Genomic DNA, 17,596 nt, shown 5'->3' on the forward strand with positions numbered 1-17,596 from the left:
AGAATCTCAGAATCTCAGAATCTCAGAATCTCAGAATCTCAGAATCTCAGAATCTCAGAATCTAAGAATCTCAGAATCTCAGCATCTCAGAATCTCAGAATCTCAAAATCTCAGGATCTCGGAATCTCAGAATCTCAGAATCTCAGAATATCAAAATCTCAGAATCTCAGAATCTCAGAATCTTAGTATCTTAGTATCTTTTAGATTTTCAGAATCTCAGAATCTCACAATCCTGAAATCCCAGAAATCTCTAAAATCTGATCCTGTTGGTCCCTTTAGCTATTTTTTGATACTTAGACACTCTATCTCTTATCAACTGAACTAAAAGAAGATAGAACACTTTCTCCGATTCTCCACGTTTTCTTCTTTCATCTATTTTCACCTGATCTCAGATGTCTGACGTCTGTTCCCTTTAGCAGCAAAAAGGAAAGTGTGTCCTTTTTATCAGAAAGAATTAGGCGTCGAGTGCAAACCACAATGAACAGCTGATTCAAAATTTTTCGTTTTTTGTAGTATAATTTTTAATTTGGTTCATAAAACCAGAATAATATGTCTGGTGATTCAGAAAAAAGTCGTTTTGAATTCCAAGAATTCCAGATATCTTTAGGTTCAAATATTCTGAGATAATGGGTTTCTCAGATTCCTAGAATCTGGAAAAAACCTGTTTTCTAAGAAAGTTGGATCCTCTGATTTTGAGATTCTGAAATTCCGAGATTTTGAAATTCCAAGATTCCGAGATTCTAAAACTCTGAGATTCCCTAGATTCTGAAAAATTCAATGTTGCGTAATTTCAATTGTATAGAATCGACAAGCCTACTCTCCTAGACAGATCGAAAATTTAAAAAAAAGTTGAATCTAAAGTTTTTGGAATGACTCAATATGTGGTTTGTGTGGATGAAAGATCAAATATTGAAAAACGAATTGATCTAGTTTCGATGGTGTTGATTTAAGCATTACGATTTTTCTAGAACATTTTTTTTTCTAAAAAAATTAAATTTTTCAAAGGTATTTTTGAAAAAATCATAATATTCTAAAATCTTAAATTTTTTACATTCATTCAGTTATCTGATATTGGGCCCATTAACAAAATTGGCATTTCTCCTGTAATTTTTCAAAAAGTCCAACAAAATTAAGTCAATCGAAAATTTGAAAACTTTTGTAGTTTTCAGAATTTCACATTTTCAAAATGATCTATACCAAAAAATCTGAAAAGGGTCAGAACTGAAAAATCCGCAATTTCGAAAAAAACAAGAACTTTTCCAAAAAAAAAATCAAATTCTTGAGAAAAAAACAATTTCCAAAGTTTTTGAAATTTCATATTTTTGGCAAGAAACATTAAAATGTGGGAATTTCCGAACTTTTCAAATTCTTCAAAAATTGTAAAAATTTTCTCAAAACCAATAAAAAACTCTGAAACCTGAAGAAAAAACAGAATTGTAAGTGTTAATATATTTGAAAAATCTCAAAACTCATAGTCAGATTCAAGCCTTTTTGTTCTTCGAATGTCACAAAACTATAATTTCAAAAGAGCGAAATAAAAGAATGAAAAGAAAAAACTTCTCGAAAATTCCAAAACTACAGTATACCAAAATTTTCCGACGACCCCAAAAAATTTTTGAACCCTCAGACTATATAAAAGGGTTCAAAAAGTTGAACCTTGAACGACCGAGAGGCGTTGTTGTTGATTCAAGGGGAAGAAAAAAAATGGGCGGAGCCTATTTTCATAAGAACAAAATTGATCGGAATGGTCTTGTTAAGAAGTCAGGAGGAGAGAGGAAACTAGGGGAAATGGAAAAGCAAAAGCAAAACACATTTTTCGAGTCATAAGAATAGGCTCCGCCCCTTAGATGTGGAAAAGGGGGCGGGGCCAAAATGGAATGAGCAAGCTAGAAACATTGGTCGCATTGAACTTGGAGTTTGTTTCAGAACACGAGAAAAACGTAGAAAAAGTTGTAGCAGAAAATCGTTGTCTCTGATTTTTCGAAAAGATTACTGTAAAACATGAAAGTGGGCGTGGTTTAGTAGCCAATGATAGAATAGAAGAGGATCTGAAAATAAGTTTTTTTTTGGAAAATTCGAGAAATGAATTTTTAAAAACTCAAAAAAGGGTTTCAAAAAATTTTCGAAAAAAAAGCAGACAATAGACAGGAAATTCGGTTTGTATCCGGAAAAATACATTTTTTCAAAACATTGCTCATCTCTAAAATTTTCCTCGTTTTCCGGTTTTATAAACGGTGATTTGATCCCATTGAGCTGTCCAAATAGGCTCCGCCCACTTTGCTCGGGGAGAGCAAAGAAAAAAGAAAAGAGAGATCAAAAGATCTCTCTTTTTTTAATTGACTTTGATTTTCGGAAAAAAATTCACATAAAAAGGGAAATTTTCTGAACATGTGAATTTTTCGAAATTTCGAAAAAACATTTTTGACCCTGGACCCTGGGGGTACTGTAGGGTCCAAAAGCTTTCTACGCCTCGAATGTGATTTTGAAACTAAAAGTTTTGAAAAACCAAGTTCACCACTGGATTTCTCGTAGACTTTTACCCATACTCTGCAGTTTTCAACCCTCTAGCTCAAAGTGTCGTAAAATGTGGTGTTACTGTATGGTGTTTGCAGACCATACACACCATCTTACGACACTTTGAGCTAGAAATCTGAAAAAGTCAGGATGTATGTAATCAAGTATGAGAAGTTTAATGGTGATTTCAGATTTTCGAAACTTTGTTCATAAATTTAGTTATCTCAAAGTTCTTTGGAAACTTTCAAGAATGACAGTAACCCGGAGAAAACTACCTGAGAACAGATTTTTTGAGGTTCGGTGTCAAATTTGATGAACAATCAGTTGTTTTCAGAAAAAAATGTTTCAAGAATTTGGGAAACATCTGAAAAGAGGCGGAGCTTTTACAAAATGGGATCAGAAGACAAAAAACAAGAAACGCTGTCGAAAAAAGATCAACAACATGAGGAAAAAAAACGATAGAGAGACCAAGCAGGTCGTCTCTGTACACAATTCGATCCGATTGATCGTTTTGTGTGATCATTTGAGGGTTTGATCTTTCTTTTCCGTCTGCTTCTCTGCGTCTCCACCCGTTTTTTCTCTCTGATTCTCTAAATCTCTGTGTATTTATCTTATCATATTATCAGACACTGTGTCATCCATCAGATTGTCTGTGTGAACGTGAATGTTGTGTCTAATGTTGTGATCTTGTTCTGACAACGGGGGGTACTGTAGGGTCAAAAAGATTTTCAGACATTTTTCAAAATGTGTGAAAAGTTGTTTTGAAACTGAAAATTTTGAAGCACTAAGTTTACCACTAGATTTCTCATACTTTTTTACCCCTACCCTGAAAATTTCCACTTTCTAGCTTCAAGTGTCGTAAAATATGGTGTTACTGTAATTTGGTGTTTGCAGACGATACACCATAACTTACGACATTCAGCTCTCTCGTTCAAAATTTCCAGCGTAGAGGTATGAAAATACAGGGAATCTAGTGGTAAACTTCGTTTCTTGAAAATTTCAGTTTCAAGCCACTTTATGACTATGTAATTTAAACTTTCAGGGCTTCACACATATTTTTTTTCAGGAAACGAATAACATTTTTGAATTTCCCATAAAATTTAACGTCTACCATGCAATTTTCAGCTCTCGAGCTCAAAGTGTCGTAAGGTATGGTGTTACTGTATTTGGGTGTTTGCAGACAATTCACAAAAGCTTACGACACTTTGAGCCAAAGAGCTGAAATCTTCAGGGTAGAGATAAAAAAGCATGAGAAATCTATTGTATATATATATACTCTATTGGTAAGCTTGGTTTTTCGAACATTTGACTTTTAGGAACCACAATAGTCTACAAATTGATCTATTTGATCTTCGAATAGGTCAGAAAACCAAAGAAAAAGTGCTACTGTTTGCACACTCAAAATAGTAACAAATGAGTTTTTTTCTCGCAAGGAAAACAAAAAAATCTAAAAATAGAAAATCGGGGTGGTCAAAAAAGCGATAAATGTGCAAACTTTAAGGTGTAAAAATAAGGAAAAAGAAGAAAAAAATCGGAGAAATCAAAACGGAAGTATAGTGAAAAAAAGTAAACATTTTAGTTCAAAAATAGTGCCAATCTATTTTTTTTCTATTTTTTTTCTTCCAGGAAAAACAGATTAGAGGGACCAGAAATCAAGATTTCTAGATTCCGGGAACTGGAAAAATTGGGCTTTCTTGGATTTTTTAAAACGTCTATTTTTATCTTTATATGATCAATTGTGATCCTTCCCAGTATATACTTTGTAAAAATGCATAAAAACCTTTCGGCCGGTGGGATAAGGCTTCTAACATCTCAACAATAATCCAAAAAAAGCGAGACATCACTTTTTGGAGTCATACAGAGCATTTGGGTGCAAAATGAGTGCGAAATTCAGAGTTCTCACAAAAGTTTACGTCTACAATAATAATAATAATAATAATAATAATCATAATTAATTGATTCAGGACTATCAGTCACTTATAAAATCAATGTGTTACAAACTAAACAAATGAGTTAGAAATTATGTTCGCCTAGGAACAGGAAAGAAGATAAATTAACATGACTTAAATTAGTTTTAAAAGAGATGGATGAAATCAAGGGTGGGAACACGGTTTTTGGAAGCGAGTTCCAGCAGGATAAAAAACGCAGAGTAAGAAATTGAGCAGAAAGTTTTGAAGCATTTTTAATGTACAGCGAATGTAATATGGATGGCGTCTTAGATGATTATGATGAAACGGGACAATGAATAGATTATGGGCAATTGCAATTTCCCGGGAAACTAGAGTTTTATACATAAAAACTAGATCGGATAGAAGTCGATGGTACTCTAAGGATTCTAAATTGTGATCACGGAGACAATCAAAGTAGGATATATAGGGATAGTTGAACTTCTTGTAACATCGGAACAGGAATGACTTTTGAACGTCTTCAAGAAGCTTGATTTGCTCCTTGAGGACGGGGGAGAAAACAATTGTACCATACTCAAGAATGGGGCGAATGTAGATGACAAAACATTTTACGAAAATATCCATTTTAGACCGGCGGAGAACATTAAAGAACATGTTAATTCGTTGGTGTGCTTTACTGAGTGTAGTAGCGAAATGGTCAGAGAAGGTCAGTGACGAATTGAGAATGACTCCCAAATCACGAATCCTCTGAACAGTTGGCAATCTCTCGTCGTTAATTGAAAAATGATTGTTAGTGTTATTAAGACGTCTTTTATGAAAGAATAGCTTCACATTTAGTGGGTGCAACACTCTACCCTGCAATTTTAAACCTTTTAGCTCAAGGTGTCGTAAGATATGGTGTTTTTGTAGCTTGGTGTTTGCAGAAAATGCACCAGAGCTTACGACACTTTGAGCTAGAAAGCTGAAAATTTTACTGAAGGAGTGAAATTTTATGAGGAATCTGAAAATAAAACTGGTTTTCGATAAAAAATTTCGAAACCCAAAAAAAAAACCTAATCTTTGCTGATTTTCCAAACTTCGATGCAAGAAAGTTAAAAAACCAAGTTTACCACTAGATTTCTCATAGCCATTTACCTCTACCCTGTAATTTTCAGAATTTTAGCTCAAAGTGTCGAAAAATGTGTGTAGTTGTAGCTCGGTGTTTGCAGGCAATGCACCAAAGCTTACGACACTTTGAGCTAGACGGCTGAAAATTTCAAATTAGGGGTAAAATGGAATGAGGAATCTAGTGGTAAACTAGCTTTTTCGAAATGTCCAATTTTAAAAACGAAATTGTAGATTACGGATTGGGTTTAGACTCTAGAGGTAAACTTGGTTTCTCACAATTTTAATTACGAAAAACTGAAAATCATAGCTAAACTCTAGTGTCTTGAACAACACTGACGTTTTGCCCTGATCTTTCGATTCCTGATCTCTCCATCTAGTCTAACCGACAACCAAATCCTAAGCTTTAGTCACCAGAAATAAAAGCAGCTGAAAAAGAAAAAAAGGTGAACTTTTTTTCTGTAATAATTTCTTAAAGCCTAATCTGATCAGACAGCGTCATTACCAATGAGACATATTCCGAAAAAATCTAATAATAAATATATCAAATCTAGGATTTCGAATGATCAGAAAATTTGATTTATACCGTTAGGGTGGAATTCTGAACTTTTCGCGAAAAAAATTTTGGTTAGCTCTGATTCTTTGAATGAAAATGCCAGAAATTCAAAAAACTGAAATCATCACTAGATTTCTCATGTTCAGTTACCCTTGTAGTGGAATTTTCAGATTTTTAAATTAAAGTGCCGTAAAATATGGTGTTACTGTAGCTTGGTGTTTGCAGACAGTACACCAAAGCATACGACACTTCAAGCTACCGGGTTGAAAATTTTAGAAGAAGGGTAAAAAAGTATGTGGAATCTAGTAGTGACACTGAATTTTCGTAATTTTGGTTTTGAAACTCGAAACGACTAATTCAAATTTTTGGGCGCTTCACACAAAATATTAGGAAAAACCAATAATATTTTTGAATTAGCCACGAAATTTCACACCTACCATGAAGTTTTCAGCTTTCTACCTCAAAGTGTCGTAAGCTTCGGTGTTTTGTCCGCAAACACTAAAATTCAGTAACAACATATTTTACGACACTTTGAGCTAGGAGGCTGAAAAATTCAACTAGACTTTACAAGAGCCTTTCAACTAGACTTTACAAGAGCCAATACAGTGTGTAGGTTTTGCGAGAAAAAAAAACCGAAAGAAAAGTGTTATTTTGTGCAAAAAAAAAAAGAGCAATGAGAGTCTGTACAAATAATAGAAGGGTGCAAGTGTAAAGTCACATGGCTCTTGACCAAAATAGTGCAAAAAATGAAAAATATATTGTTGGGAAAAAACTGTGAAAACATCGAAAAGTAGAACACAAGTGCAAAAGAGCGGTTGGCTGCAAGACAGTAAAAATGAAAACCAAAAAAACAGATTTTTGTGAGAGTATTTGAACTTATTTGTACTTTTTTCTATCCCCGCCAGACACTGTTCGGTCTGGCGGGGAAAGAAAAAAAAATTCAAAGAAATGAATATTTGTTTTTTGGAAACCTAAAACCACTTTTTTCCAAGTGGGTTTCTGTCTACGACATAAATCAGGAAACCTTTCTAGTTTGACTTTTTACCGAATTCGATGTATTAGGCGTCAGAATTTCAAAATTTAAAGATCGCCATTCGTTTTCTCGCGTCTGATTACTCCAGTACTGAAGTTTTCAGCAATCTAGCTCAAAGTGTCGTAAGATATGGTGTTACTGTAACTTGGTGTTTGCAGACAACACACCACAGCTGACGACACTTTGAGTTAAAGAGCTGTAATTTTCAAGAGAAGGGTAAAAAAGTATGAGAAATTCAATGATAAGGTTAGTTTTTTTCCAAATATCACTATATCGGTGTTTGCAGACATTAACCCTATTTTACGACAATTTGAGCTACTGAGTCAGACACGATTTTTTGAATTAAAAAGACAAATTTTCAAATAAACAAATATTACCACTGAATTTCTCATAATTTATTACCCCTACACTGAAACTTTCAACTATCTAGCTCAATGTGTCGGAAGATATGGTGTCTTGGTGTTTGCAGACCATACATCACACCTCACGACAGTTTAACCAAGACGGCTGAAAATTTCTGGGTGGGGGTAAGAAAACATGAGCAATCGAGTGATGACCTTTGTTTCTCGAAATTTCGTCTTTAAAGTTCGGTTTTTAGCATGAAAGTTCAATTTTCAACAGATCACTAGAAATAACTCAGCAGAGTGTAATCTAATCTGTACTCTGTGTCTAAATATCAGTTGGCTGGAAAAAAACAAAAATAATCAGACGTCAACAGATGTTTGTTGCCTCCATTTGCTTTTTTTTACTTATGGTTCAGTAGATTTTTTTTGAGTCATACCGACGAAAAAATTGTGGGGGCTTCAAATGTTTTTTAAGCTTTCTTTTTCTGAAAAAAAATTCCCGAAAGTTTCAAATTTCACAAGAAAAATATTTGATCTCGAACGAAAATTGGGTGTAGATCGAGAACAAAATGGAAACATGTTGAAATCATAAAACAAATAGATCGTTCAATATTTAAGTAGGTCAAAGAGTCTACGAAAGATTAGGCCCCGCCCCTTTTTTGTGTCCCCCGCAATAATTTGTTTGGTCAGCTGCATTTCTGGATCAAAACTCGACGGGATGATAGAATTACAAGGTCAAAAACATGTAGTTGATCTTTTTGGCAGCGATACAGTAATCCGCCATCTGAAAGTGGGAGTTTTGAAAAACCAAGTTCACCACTAGATTCCTCATAGCTTTTTACCACTACCCTAAAATTTTTAGCCTTCTAGCTCAAAGTGTCGTAAGCTTTGGTACATTGTCCGCAAACACAAAGCTACAGTTTCATCATATTTTACGACACTCTGAGCTAAAAATCTGAAAAATGCAACATAGGGTAAAAAATCCATGGGAAATTAAATATGTTTTTGGTTTTCTGGAATATTCCGTCTGAAATCCAGAGAAACAATTTTTAAGGTGTTTCTTTTTCGAAGTGAGAATTTTCCAAAACCAAGTTCATCAATTCCTCATGCTTTTTCACTCCTGCCTCATACTTGATTACATATATCCTGAAATTTTCATCCCTCTAGCGCAAAGTGTCGTAAGCTTTGGTACATTGTCCGCAAACACAAAGCTACAGTAACACCAAATCTTACGACACTTTGAGCTAGAAACCTGAAATTTTCAGGCTAGGGGCAAACTACTATGAGAAATCTAGTTTTAATATTTATTTTTTGAACTTCCGACTTTTTGACTCCAAAATTGGGATTGGAGCTAACCAAGAATTTTGGTATGACACATAAAAATACGTGATGTTGGAAAATAAGAATTTTGCAAAAAAAAAGGAATAAAAAGGAAGGAAAAAAAGGTGAAGACCCTGAAAAGAGGAAAAATTTTGCTCTCAAAAATGAGCTCATTGGGTTCAAAAGGAACATTTTTAACAGGAATTATAAGAAAATTTCCAGCCATGTTGAGGAAAAAAGCTTAAATCTAGAGTCCATAAAAACCAAACAGAAATGTTCTCTCATTTCTCTATTTTTTTCATATGAATATATTTATGACGAGAGGGGGCGCTTATTTTATAGCACCCGCAGTTCGATCTGCACCCGAATGCACTCACTTTTTCCGTCCAAACGCTCGTATCTTTTTTAGTCTTGAAGATGCAAATTTAGCAAATTGCAAAATTGTGTAAAATTGCAAAATTGTGTAAAATTGTATTTTACACATTTTTGTAGTTAAAACTTTTTTGATAGCTTTCTTAGTTTTTGAGATATAAGCGCAGGAAGGGAGAGGTTGGAGCGGTTGAGAGTGAGAGAAAGAGACGCAGTGAAAAAGGTGGACTCGGTGAACCTCGGTTGGGTTTTGGTCGGTAGAAAAAAAGAGGAAAAAGAGGGAATAATAAAAGAAAAAGAAAGAAAATTGCAAAATTTCAGAACATCCGATTTTCAGAACCTGAAAATCTTATAATCTCAAAACCTCAACATTTCAGAATCTAGGAAATTAAGAATCCCAGACCAAACTAGAAAAAAACCTTGTAGGCCCAGAGCAAGCTGAAAAATGAGCACACAAAAAAAAAGGAAAAGAGCATCGGGGTCAAGAACTAGAAGATGCAAAAAAAAGGCAGAGAACAGAAAAGAGGAAGAAAAAGGAGATGTCTCGTCACACAGGAAAAAAATCTACACGGAATTTATAAAAAGAGCATGGGGAAAGGGGAAAAGGTGATCTATGGTGGAGAGGTGTATAACTATAAATAAATTTTTGAACCCAAAAAATACAGTAGTAGTCAAAAAAAGACTTAAAATTACCAATTTAGTCGAAAATTGGTCAACTTTGAGAGCCTGAATAATTACTATGTTATTTCCCGTTTGATCTGACAATTTCAGAGATTTTATATCAATTCTAGTGCTTGATTTTTGTAGTTTCCATCTTTCAGGATATAATCTAGAAAACTTGAAACATTTGGCAAGAAAAATTACTATTCTAGCACTACTAGAAGCTTACAATTAGATATGGCTATTTAGAAACGCAGACAACAAGACACTCTAGCTGTCTGCGTCTCTGTCTCTTCAGTAGGTGGTTGAACCAGAAAGTGTTAAACTACAAAAATTAAGTTCTCGTCTTGTTGTGTAACTTCTGAAATTCTCAGACAAAATGGAAAAGGGACAAATACTTTTGTAGGCATCCAAAGTTGATCAACTTTCCAGTAAATTGGATTCATTTGGGATCTTCTTTTAGGTGAGTACTGTAGGACGAGTCCAAGAAAGATTGAAGATTTATTCTATTTTTTTCATAATTTGAAGTTTATAAAGTGTCAGAAACTGCTATAGAATTTGAGAAAATTAAAGTTTGAGGTTCAAAAATATCCAAAATATTATAATTTTCCGAAAAATCTACAAAATCCTGAAATTAACCATTGAAATTTCAAAATACGACTTTGTTCAAAAATTCCATATCTGTATTTTGAACTCGATGAATTTTTTAAACCTCCCTCTCTTTTCTTTTTCGGCTCCGCCCACTTTCTGAGTGGGCACATACAGCAAAGCACAAGGAGAGGCTGAGCCAAAAACGAAAAAAAAACAACAAAATCTTTGTTCTGGATTTTGGTTTTCGACTAATTGTGATTTCTGATTCGAGACCAAATCAGAAATCAGAATTGACGAAATGGCTAAAAATGGATTTCTGGAAAGATGGAGAAAAACATGTAGGCATAAAAACATTCAAAATTTGAGAAATTCAGAAATTCAGAAACTCGGAAATTCAGAATTTCTGAAATTCTAAAATTCAGAAGTTTCAAATTTCCAGGGTTTCTAATTTTTCAATCATCACTGAATTTCAGAATATCTCAAAAAATTTCAAATTTGACAAATCTCAGAATGTCGCTGGTTATCCCATAAACTAACCGTAGAACCTGTATTAGAAGGGCCGGCCCTTCTAATACTGGTAAAATTTTCATCGAAAAATAGAGTTTCAAAAAATTTCTATTAAATTGTGGAGTTCCTGGAATATTTTCTACTAAAAAAGTACAGAAATTTTCTGATTTCAAAACACATTTTGAAAGGGGGTCCTTTTTCACAAAGAGCCCTTCTATTTTTCCAAACCCCCCTTGGAGGGTCCTTCTATTAGAGCGGCTCTTCTATTATAGGGGCCCATCTAATACAGGTTTCACGGTATTTCAAAAATTTTTTCCAGTTTTCAACAAAAAATGAAATATTAAAAAAATAATTCTTTAAATGTTCTTAAATCCCATTTATCCGGTATTTCTTGATCCCGATTACCAGAAATTTTTGTTTTCTTTTATTTTTCCATTTTCCTAGAACGAATTATCCAAATACCAGTTCAGATCATCGAACCTATTGACGTCTTCAGCCAATTTGTTTTTCTTAATGTCAAAAAAATCTTTGGTTTTCTGTGATTATGAACTTTTTTGTGACGATGAGCAACATCTTAAAATGCGAGGATTATGTATTTGAGATTTTTGAAAAGGAAAAAATCATTAAAAAAAACATCTGTTATTCATCGTTTATTTTTCATATTTTGGTCTTTTTGATTTTCAGACTCTTTTTCTTTGGAATGAATCATTTTTTCAGGTGTCTTCGATTTCTGTTTTTCCCTTTTTCTTGGGGGTCAAAATGAAAGATCACAATTTTTCAGAAAGGAAACTAGAGAGATCGAAATTTTGAAAAAAAAAAGAAGGAAATTTTTAAAATTGAAGTGATTGCTTTGAAATAAAGGAATCTGAGAATCCGGAATAATGACAATAGAACATTTTCAGAATTTTCAAATTTCAGATTTTCCGAATATTGGAATTTCGGATCTTTGGAACTTCTGAACGTGTTCATTTTCGAATTTCTGAATTTCTGAATTTCACAATTTTCCAAGAGGTCTCAAATTCCTGAAATTTCGTGAATCTTAAAATAATGGAAAACCAGAATTACAGATTGCTAATAATTTGGAATTTTTCAAATCTCTAAAAAAATCATGTTAAAAAATTTCAAACGTTTTAGAAATCTAGAAACACGAGGACGCCGAAATAACTTCTGTGTTTTAAAAACCTTCTTTAAAAAATCCTGAGATTCTCAATAGAGCGCATTTTCTAATTGTACCCGATGTGTGGTGTTTCTTCTATTTGGACCCAGTTTTTTAGATTCAAAAAGTTTCGCCACTAAAAAAAGATTAAAATCTAAAAGTGCGATCTTACAAATAGATGTTTAGTGTTTTCAACATTTTGTTTCTTCTTATCCAGATAAAATTTTCCAGAAATGTCTACAGTATTCCATCCCAAAAATGTAGCTGCTTATCATATTTTCGAAAAATTCAGGAGTACTTTTTGCATAACTCTATTAAGACTTTTTTTAAAGTTTTAACCCTCTTGAACTTTTTGAGTAGATTTTCTGGGTTACTGTACTTTTTTCAAATTGTTAGGCTCTTTGGTCTCGCGTCTTAACCGCCAAAACGTAGGTGGTTCGAAGAACAAATATGAGCAAAGAAACAGAGAAAATTCTGCCTAGCACAATTTCAAGTTAGAATTTCGAACTTTGAACTGCAGAATAAAAATTTGAACATTTGAAAAATCACTTTAAATTGTCAGAAAAATTGGACGAATTCTTGGAATTTTATTCCGTTCGGAACACATTTTTTTTTCGTAAAATTCTACAAAGAAGCCTGAAAAAAAATTATTTTCGGACGAAAAAATAAACCATTTTAAGAATTACAGGATTAGAGTTTATGACGGACAGAGATCAATGCTACTTCGGTCTCAAATCCTTTCTCGGATCAAAATGACCGTTTTTGTAGCAAAAATCCTTTTAAGAACTCATTTCTTCACATTTTTCAAAACCAATTTTTGTAGTTTAGAACCCAAAAAATCAAATTCTACGCTTAGAAAAACCGGTATATTTTTAAAGGAATCGAACTTGTGGGCTTCTGCTCCAAAGTTAGTCTTGTTACCGGTTGCGCCATCTCATCTTTGCGTGCGGCGCTCCACAGAGCGCCAGCACGCGTGGCGCAATCGGTAAAAGCGTGGACTTTAGAGCAGACGACCCACAAGTTCGATTTCTTCTGCGGGCTATAGGTTTTTCTAGACGTATAACTCGATTTTATGGGTTTAAAACCCCGAGATTTGCTTTGAAAACAGGTTATTTGTACTTTAACCTCTAGCCAATTCTCTAGTCAGTGCACCAACCACCTATTTGTACTCAATTGTGCCGGAGACCACTATGATCAGCGATCACTGACCAAATGTGTTTTATTTGTACATAAACTACGATAATAGGCACATTTTTCGGCGATAAAATAGTCTCTGCAAAGACAGACTGATCTTTTCATCGAAATGTGGACACGTGCTGATATGGACAGAAGGGGATTACTGTAGTAAAGAGAGAGAGAGAGAGGAGGTGATAAAAGAAGGATAAAATACCTGTATTTGGGGAAAAACTGAAGAAACGTGTGGTTTTGAACGGTGATACAACTGTAAAAATGGGGAGGAAGAAGAAGAAGATAGGTCAAAAATTTTTTGGAAATGATAAGAGGAGAAAATGACAGGAAGGGGAATTTAGATACCGAAAAAAGGGTGTTTTCCGGGTTTAAAAAAATTTTGGATTTCTAAATTTATCTCTATTTTTCAGATTTAGAATTTCGAATCAGGCTGTCAGTTAAGAATCTCAAAATTCAAGAATCACCAAATCGTAAAATTTTGCCTAATATATCCAGACCAAAAAATATAGAGATCGCGTACAAAATGGGGACAAAACAAGGCAACATGTTTCGGGGGGATACGGACATAATGGGCGATCTTTGCATATGTATTGGGATTCTTGTTTGAACAGAAGGCTACCTGACAAAAAGATATCATATTTCGACTTTTCATTAGTCTGCCTTGAGGCCCTAGAAAAGTATTCCAGAATTTTTCGATTTTTCTGAAAATTCCAGTGAACTGAATAAGATGAGAGCTTCATTTTCGTAGTTGACAACTTTTTTGTAAAAATTCATCTGAATGAAAAAAACGGTTCAAAATTTTGGTATCTTTCTGGAGAGTCCAGTTCTCCAAGTACTGTAGAATAATCCTTCAAAATAGAAAGTTTATTATAGCAGAAGATCCGATCACTGTACACCGTCACGTCAGAATGCATACCGTAGCTCCAAAAGAAATCCGAAAAAATCTACCGCAAAATAACTAACCAGTACATATATATTATCATCATCTGAAAACGATTCTGAAGATTCGTCTTCAAAAATTTCACTCCTGAAAACTTGTTGGTGGATAGAAAACAGCAATTTCCACAGCTTTTTCATGTTCCTCTCTCTCTCCTGAAAAAATAGCATACCGTAACAACTCTTATAGAGTAGCCATCCGCAGATCTTTAGCTTCGAGCCCATATATATCTTTCTCTGTAGAAGATATCAAAAAGCGATCAAATGACAAAATTTTTATCATAATATCATAAACATTTTGTAAATCGACTTCTTTTCTATGTCTTCCACAGGAATCGGAATTAATTGGCTCAAAGTTGAAAGTTAGAGAGTGGGACGTACTATTAAATTTTTTACAGTAAGTAAGCATGTGTAGCGGAAAATGCAATACAATTAATCAAAAAACTAATTTTTTGAAAAATTAATAAACTTTCTAATTGGTAAAAATAATCAGGTGCTCTGGACAGTTTTCAAAGATTTTTGAAATTTTGAAATTATTTTTTGATGATAGCTAATTTTTAAACTTTGCGATTCTCGAAACATCATCTAAATTATATTTAAAAAATATCAAAAATTTGTAGCCCTAATGTTTATGTGTTTTATGACAAAATATACTGTATTTTCTCCTTATCTCCTATCCTACATATCATCTCTTTTCTCTCTCTCCCCAACTAATCAGTTTCAATTAACTTCCGTCCGTTTAGTCGTTCATGGATTAGTTTTAATTACCGACGAGAATGATACATGTAGAACGTTATGCTACAAACAACGATATTGTCTTATCATAACCTAGTATTTGAAAACTTCCGTATTCCAAAAAAAAGGACAATAATTGATCTCCAAAAGAGTTATAACGTCAGAAGAGAGAATTTAGGGGACACAAATCAGAAGTTTTAATTTAACTGTTCTGACATCTAGTACTTCTAGAAAGTGTTAAAACGCGCCCTACCGCAAATTCATTGATTTCCAAAAGCCAACGTTATGGGGATTTCAAACAAAGATGTCGAAAACAGTACCGCGACCTAACCACGGTCCGGACCATGTTTCAGACAGTTTTGTGCCTAATACCGTAACCCTTCTAAAAGAATATCGTCAATTTCGACACAATTTTTCTTAGTTTCCATGAAAGATATCAAAAATTGATCAATTGCTAAAATAATGCTGATATTTTGATAATTATTTTGTTAGTTTATCACTTTTTGATATCTTTCACAATAAATGAGATATATGGGCTCCAAGTTGACGGTTTGGGAAGCTACCTGTTAGAGGGTTTACGGTCACTGTTTTTTAGTTACCGTAAACACTCTAATAGTGTTTGACCCTCTAAATCGTCAACTTCGAACCCATATATCTCCGTCCTTGTTGAAGATATATAAAAGTTGTTAACTAACACGTTTATAAAAATTATGGTGAGCATTTTTTCAGTTGAACCCTTTTTGGTATCTTTTAAAAAAAATGAGATATACGGGCTCAAAGTTGACAGTTTGAGGGGCAAAGGGTTTACGGTCACTGTTCTTAAAAACTGAATCTCCTTGATGTCTGAAGAAAAAAGGAAACCAAATAAGCATCTCCAATTTTCTTTATATACATAGGTCCTTCAAATCTACAGTAACCCAAACGCATGATGACAATTACCCCTCCCTAGTTCACACTACAACCCACGTGGTTCTGGGAAACAGGAAAAATGAGGTGAACAAGAAGAAGCAACGGAGAACGATCAGATCATGGGGCAATATTTGCATCATTTTTCGAAGGTTCAGAAATTCTTATTTTTCTTGTCTTTTTACATACTTTGCCCCCTTTTCGACTTGATGACGTCGTGTTCAGTGTTTTTTAAAAATCTAGATTTGAAGATCAAACTGCTAAGGTACAAAGTCACGATGAAGATCTTGAATTTCGAAAAATCATTTTGAAAATCTCAGTTTTCAATTTTCTGGATATTTCGAATCAATATCATTCAGAAATTCGAAAATTTTGTTCACCAAAAATCCAATTTCTGGTTTATTCTCTCTAAAATTTGGAAAAAAAACTGTAAAAAAGTACTCTGAATTTTCAAAAAAAAAATCTGAAAATTTGGAAAATTCGCTCTATCGAACTTTTTCAGTATTTATTCTGTATTCTCAATTAACAACACATTTATGACAGAAAATGAATATACCAGCTTTATGTCAACAATACAAATCTTATAAACATTCAAATAAATTCAACATTTTAAAATCCAGGCGTCGTCGTTTGCGCTCCACTGACAAACTCAAACGATGGTACTTTATTGTAATGGGGATATGTTGGATTGTTAATGACCGGCATTAAGTGCTCATACATGATAATTAGCAAAATTACACAAAATGTATAAATCACAACGAACAGCGACATTTCTTTCTTGGTAAATGGATTATCCTCTGTGTAGTCAGATGGTAGAGAGTATGTGGAAGCCATGTTTAAAGGTGCAGAGAGCAATTTGAAAAAGTAGGTCAAAAAATAGGGGAAATGGAAACGTTTAGAAACTTTTGGCGGGTCGAAGAAGGTGCCTAGGGCCAGAGAGTTAAGCTATCTGGTAAACATAAAACATTTGAGCAGCAAAATGAAAAAAAAAGAAGAAAAGAGAACATTTTGTATCGGAGAAGTTAGAGAGAGAGAGTGTGAAAAATCGAGAGACGCAGGAGACTTAATTGATCAAAAAAGAGATTGGTGCAATAAAAATGTTCCATTTTTAGAACGAAAGAGTTACATCATTTTTCAGAGGAAACTATCCAAAGCAAGCCATTCGAGTCTAACAGTAAAAAAGCACTACCGTAACCCGAAATATTTCAATATTTTGGCTAGATTTTTGTCCTTTTTTTCAGCAATTTTTTTCACCATTAAATGGGGACCAACGTTTTTTATTGCATTTAAATTTTTGAAAGGTTAGTTACTACGAAACCGGTGGAACTTCAAATCGGAAACTTTTGAAATCGAGGATCTATTGTTTTTGCCCGACGCTAACACGATTTCTTCTCTGTAATATGTGATTTTTGCTCAAATTGAAAAATGAAGATTTATTGTTGGCAATTCCGGAAAAATTATACCTATTTCGAAAATCGCGTTTCCAGAAGTTCGTTCCTTCTTCCGTCATCCATGAAAAAGTTTTATTTCCGTCTTCCGTAAAATTACAAATAACCGAAGACCAGTATTATCATTTGTATAATTTATTATTATTGAATTTTTCGAAACTCTTTCAGCGTTACCATCTAACTGCGAAACCGATAACAAAATTCGAATCTACCGTATTGTCCAGTTCAAAATGTCCAATTTTAATTACTCGATTTTCCTCGTTCTTCTTCTGTTGTATATGTTTCTTGCCAATTAAGTATTTCTTTTTTGAAATATTTCCTG

The 17,596-nt window shown here is 33.8% G+C and overlaps 2 protein-coding genes across 2 annotated transcripts in view; one reads left to right on the forward strand and one right to left on the reverse strand.

The window, feature by feature from the left end:
* Nucleotides 1–16,435: 16,435 nt before the first annotated feature.
* Nucleotides 16,436–16,660, reverse strand: CBG04244 (the record flags this gene model as incomplete). The annotated part of the gene is made up of 1 exon (XM_002630273.1): nucleotides 16,436–16,660. One exon carries the CDS (start codon nucleotides 16,658–16,660, stop codon nucleotides 16,436–16,438), a length of 225 nt encoding a protein of 74 aa, XP_002630319.1.
* Nucleotides 16,636–17,596, forward strand: part of CBG25513 — a gene marked incomplete at both ends in the record, with an annotated part of 1,980 nt that continues 1,019 nt past the window's right edge. Inside the window, one exon of the mRNA XM_045242019.1 lies at nucleotides 16,636–16,645. Coding sequence (XP_045098288.1) covers nucleotides 16,636–16,645 — 10 coding nt within the window. The remainder of the gene's footprint in view (nucleotides 16,646–17,596) is intronic.

This window comes from Caenorhabditis briggsae, assembly GCF_000004555.2.
Source record: "Caenorhabditis briggsae complete genome, chrII, whole genome shotgun sequence".
Lineage (NCBI taxonomy): Eukaryota > Metazoa > Nematoda > Chromadorea > Rhabditida > Rhabditidae > Caenorhabditis > Caenorhabditis briggsae.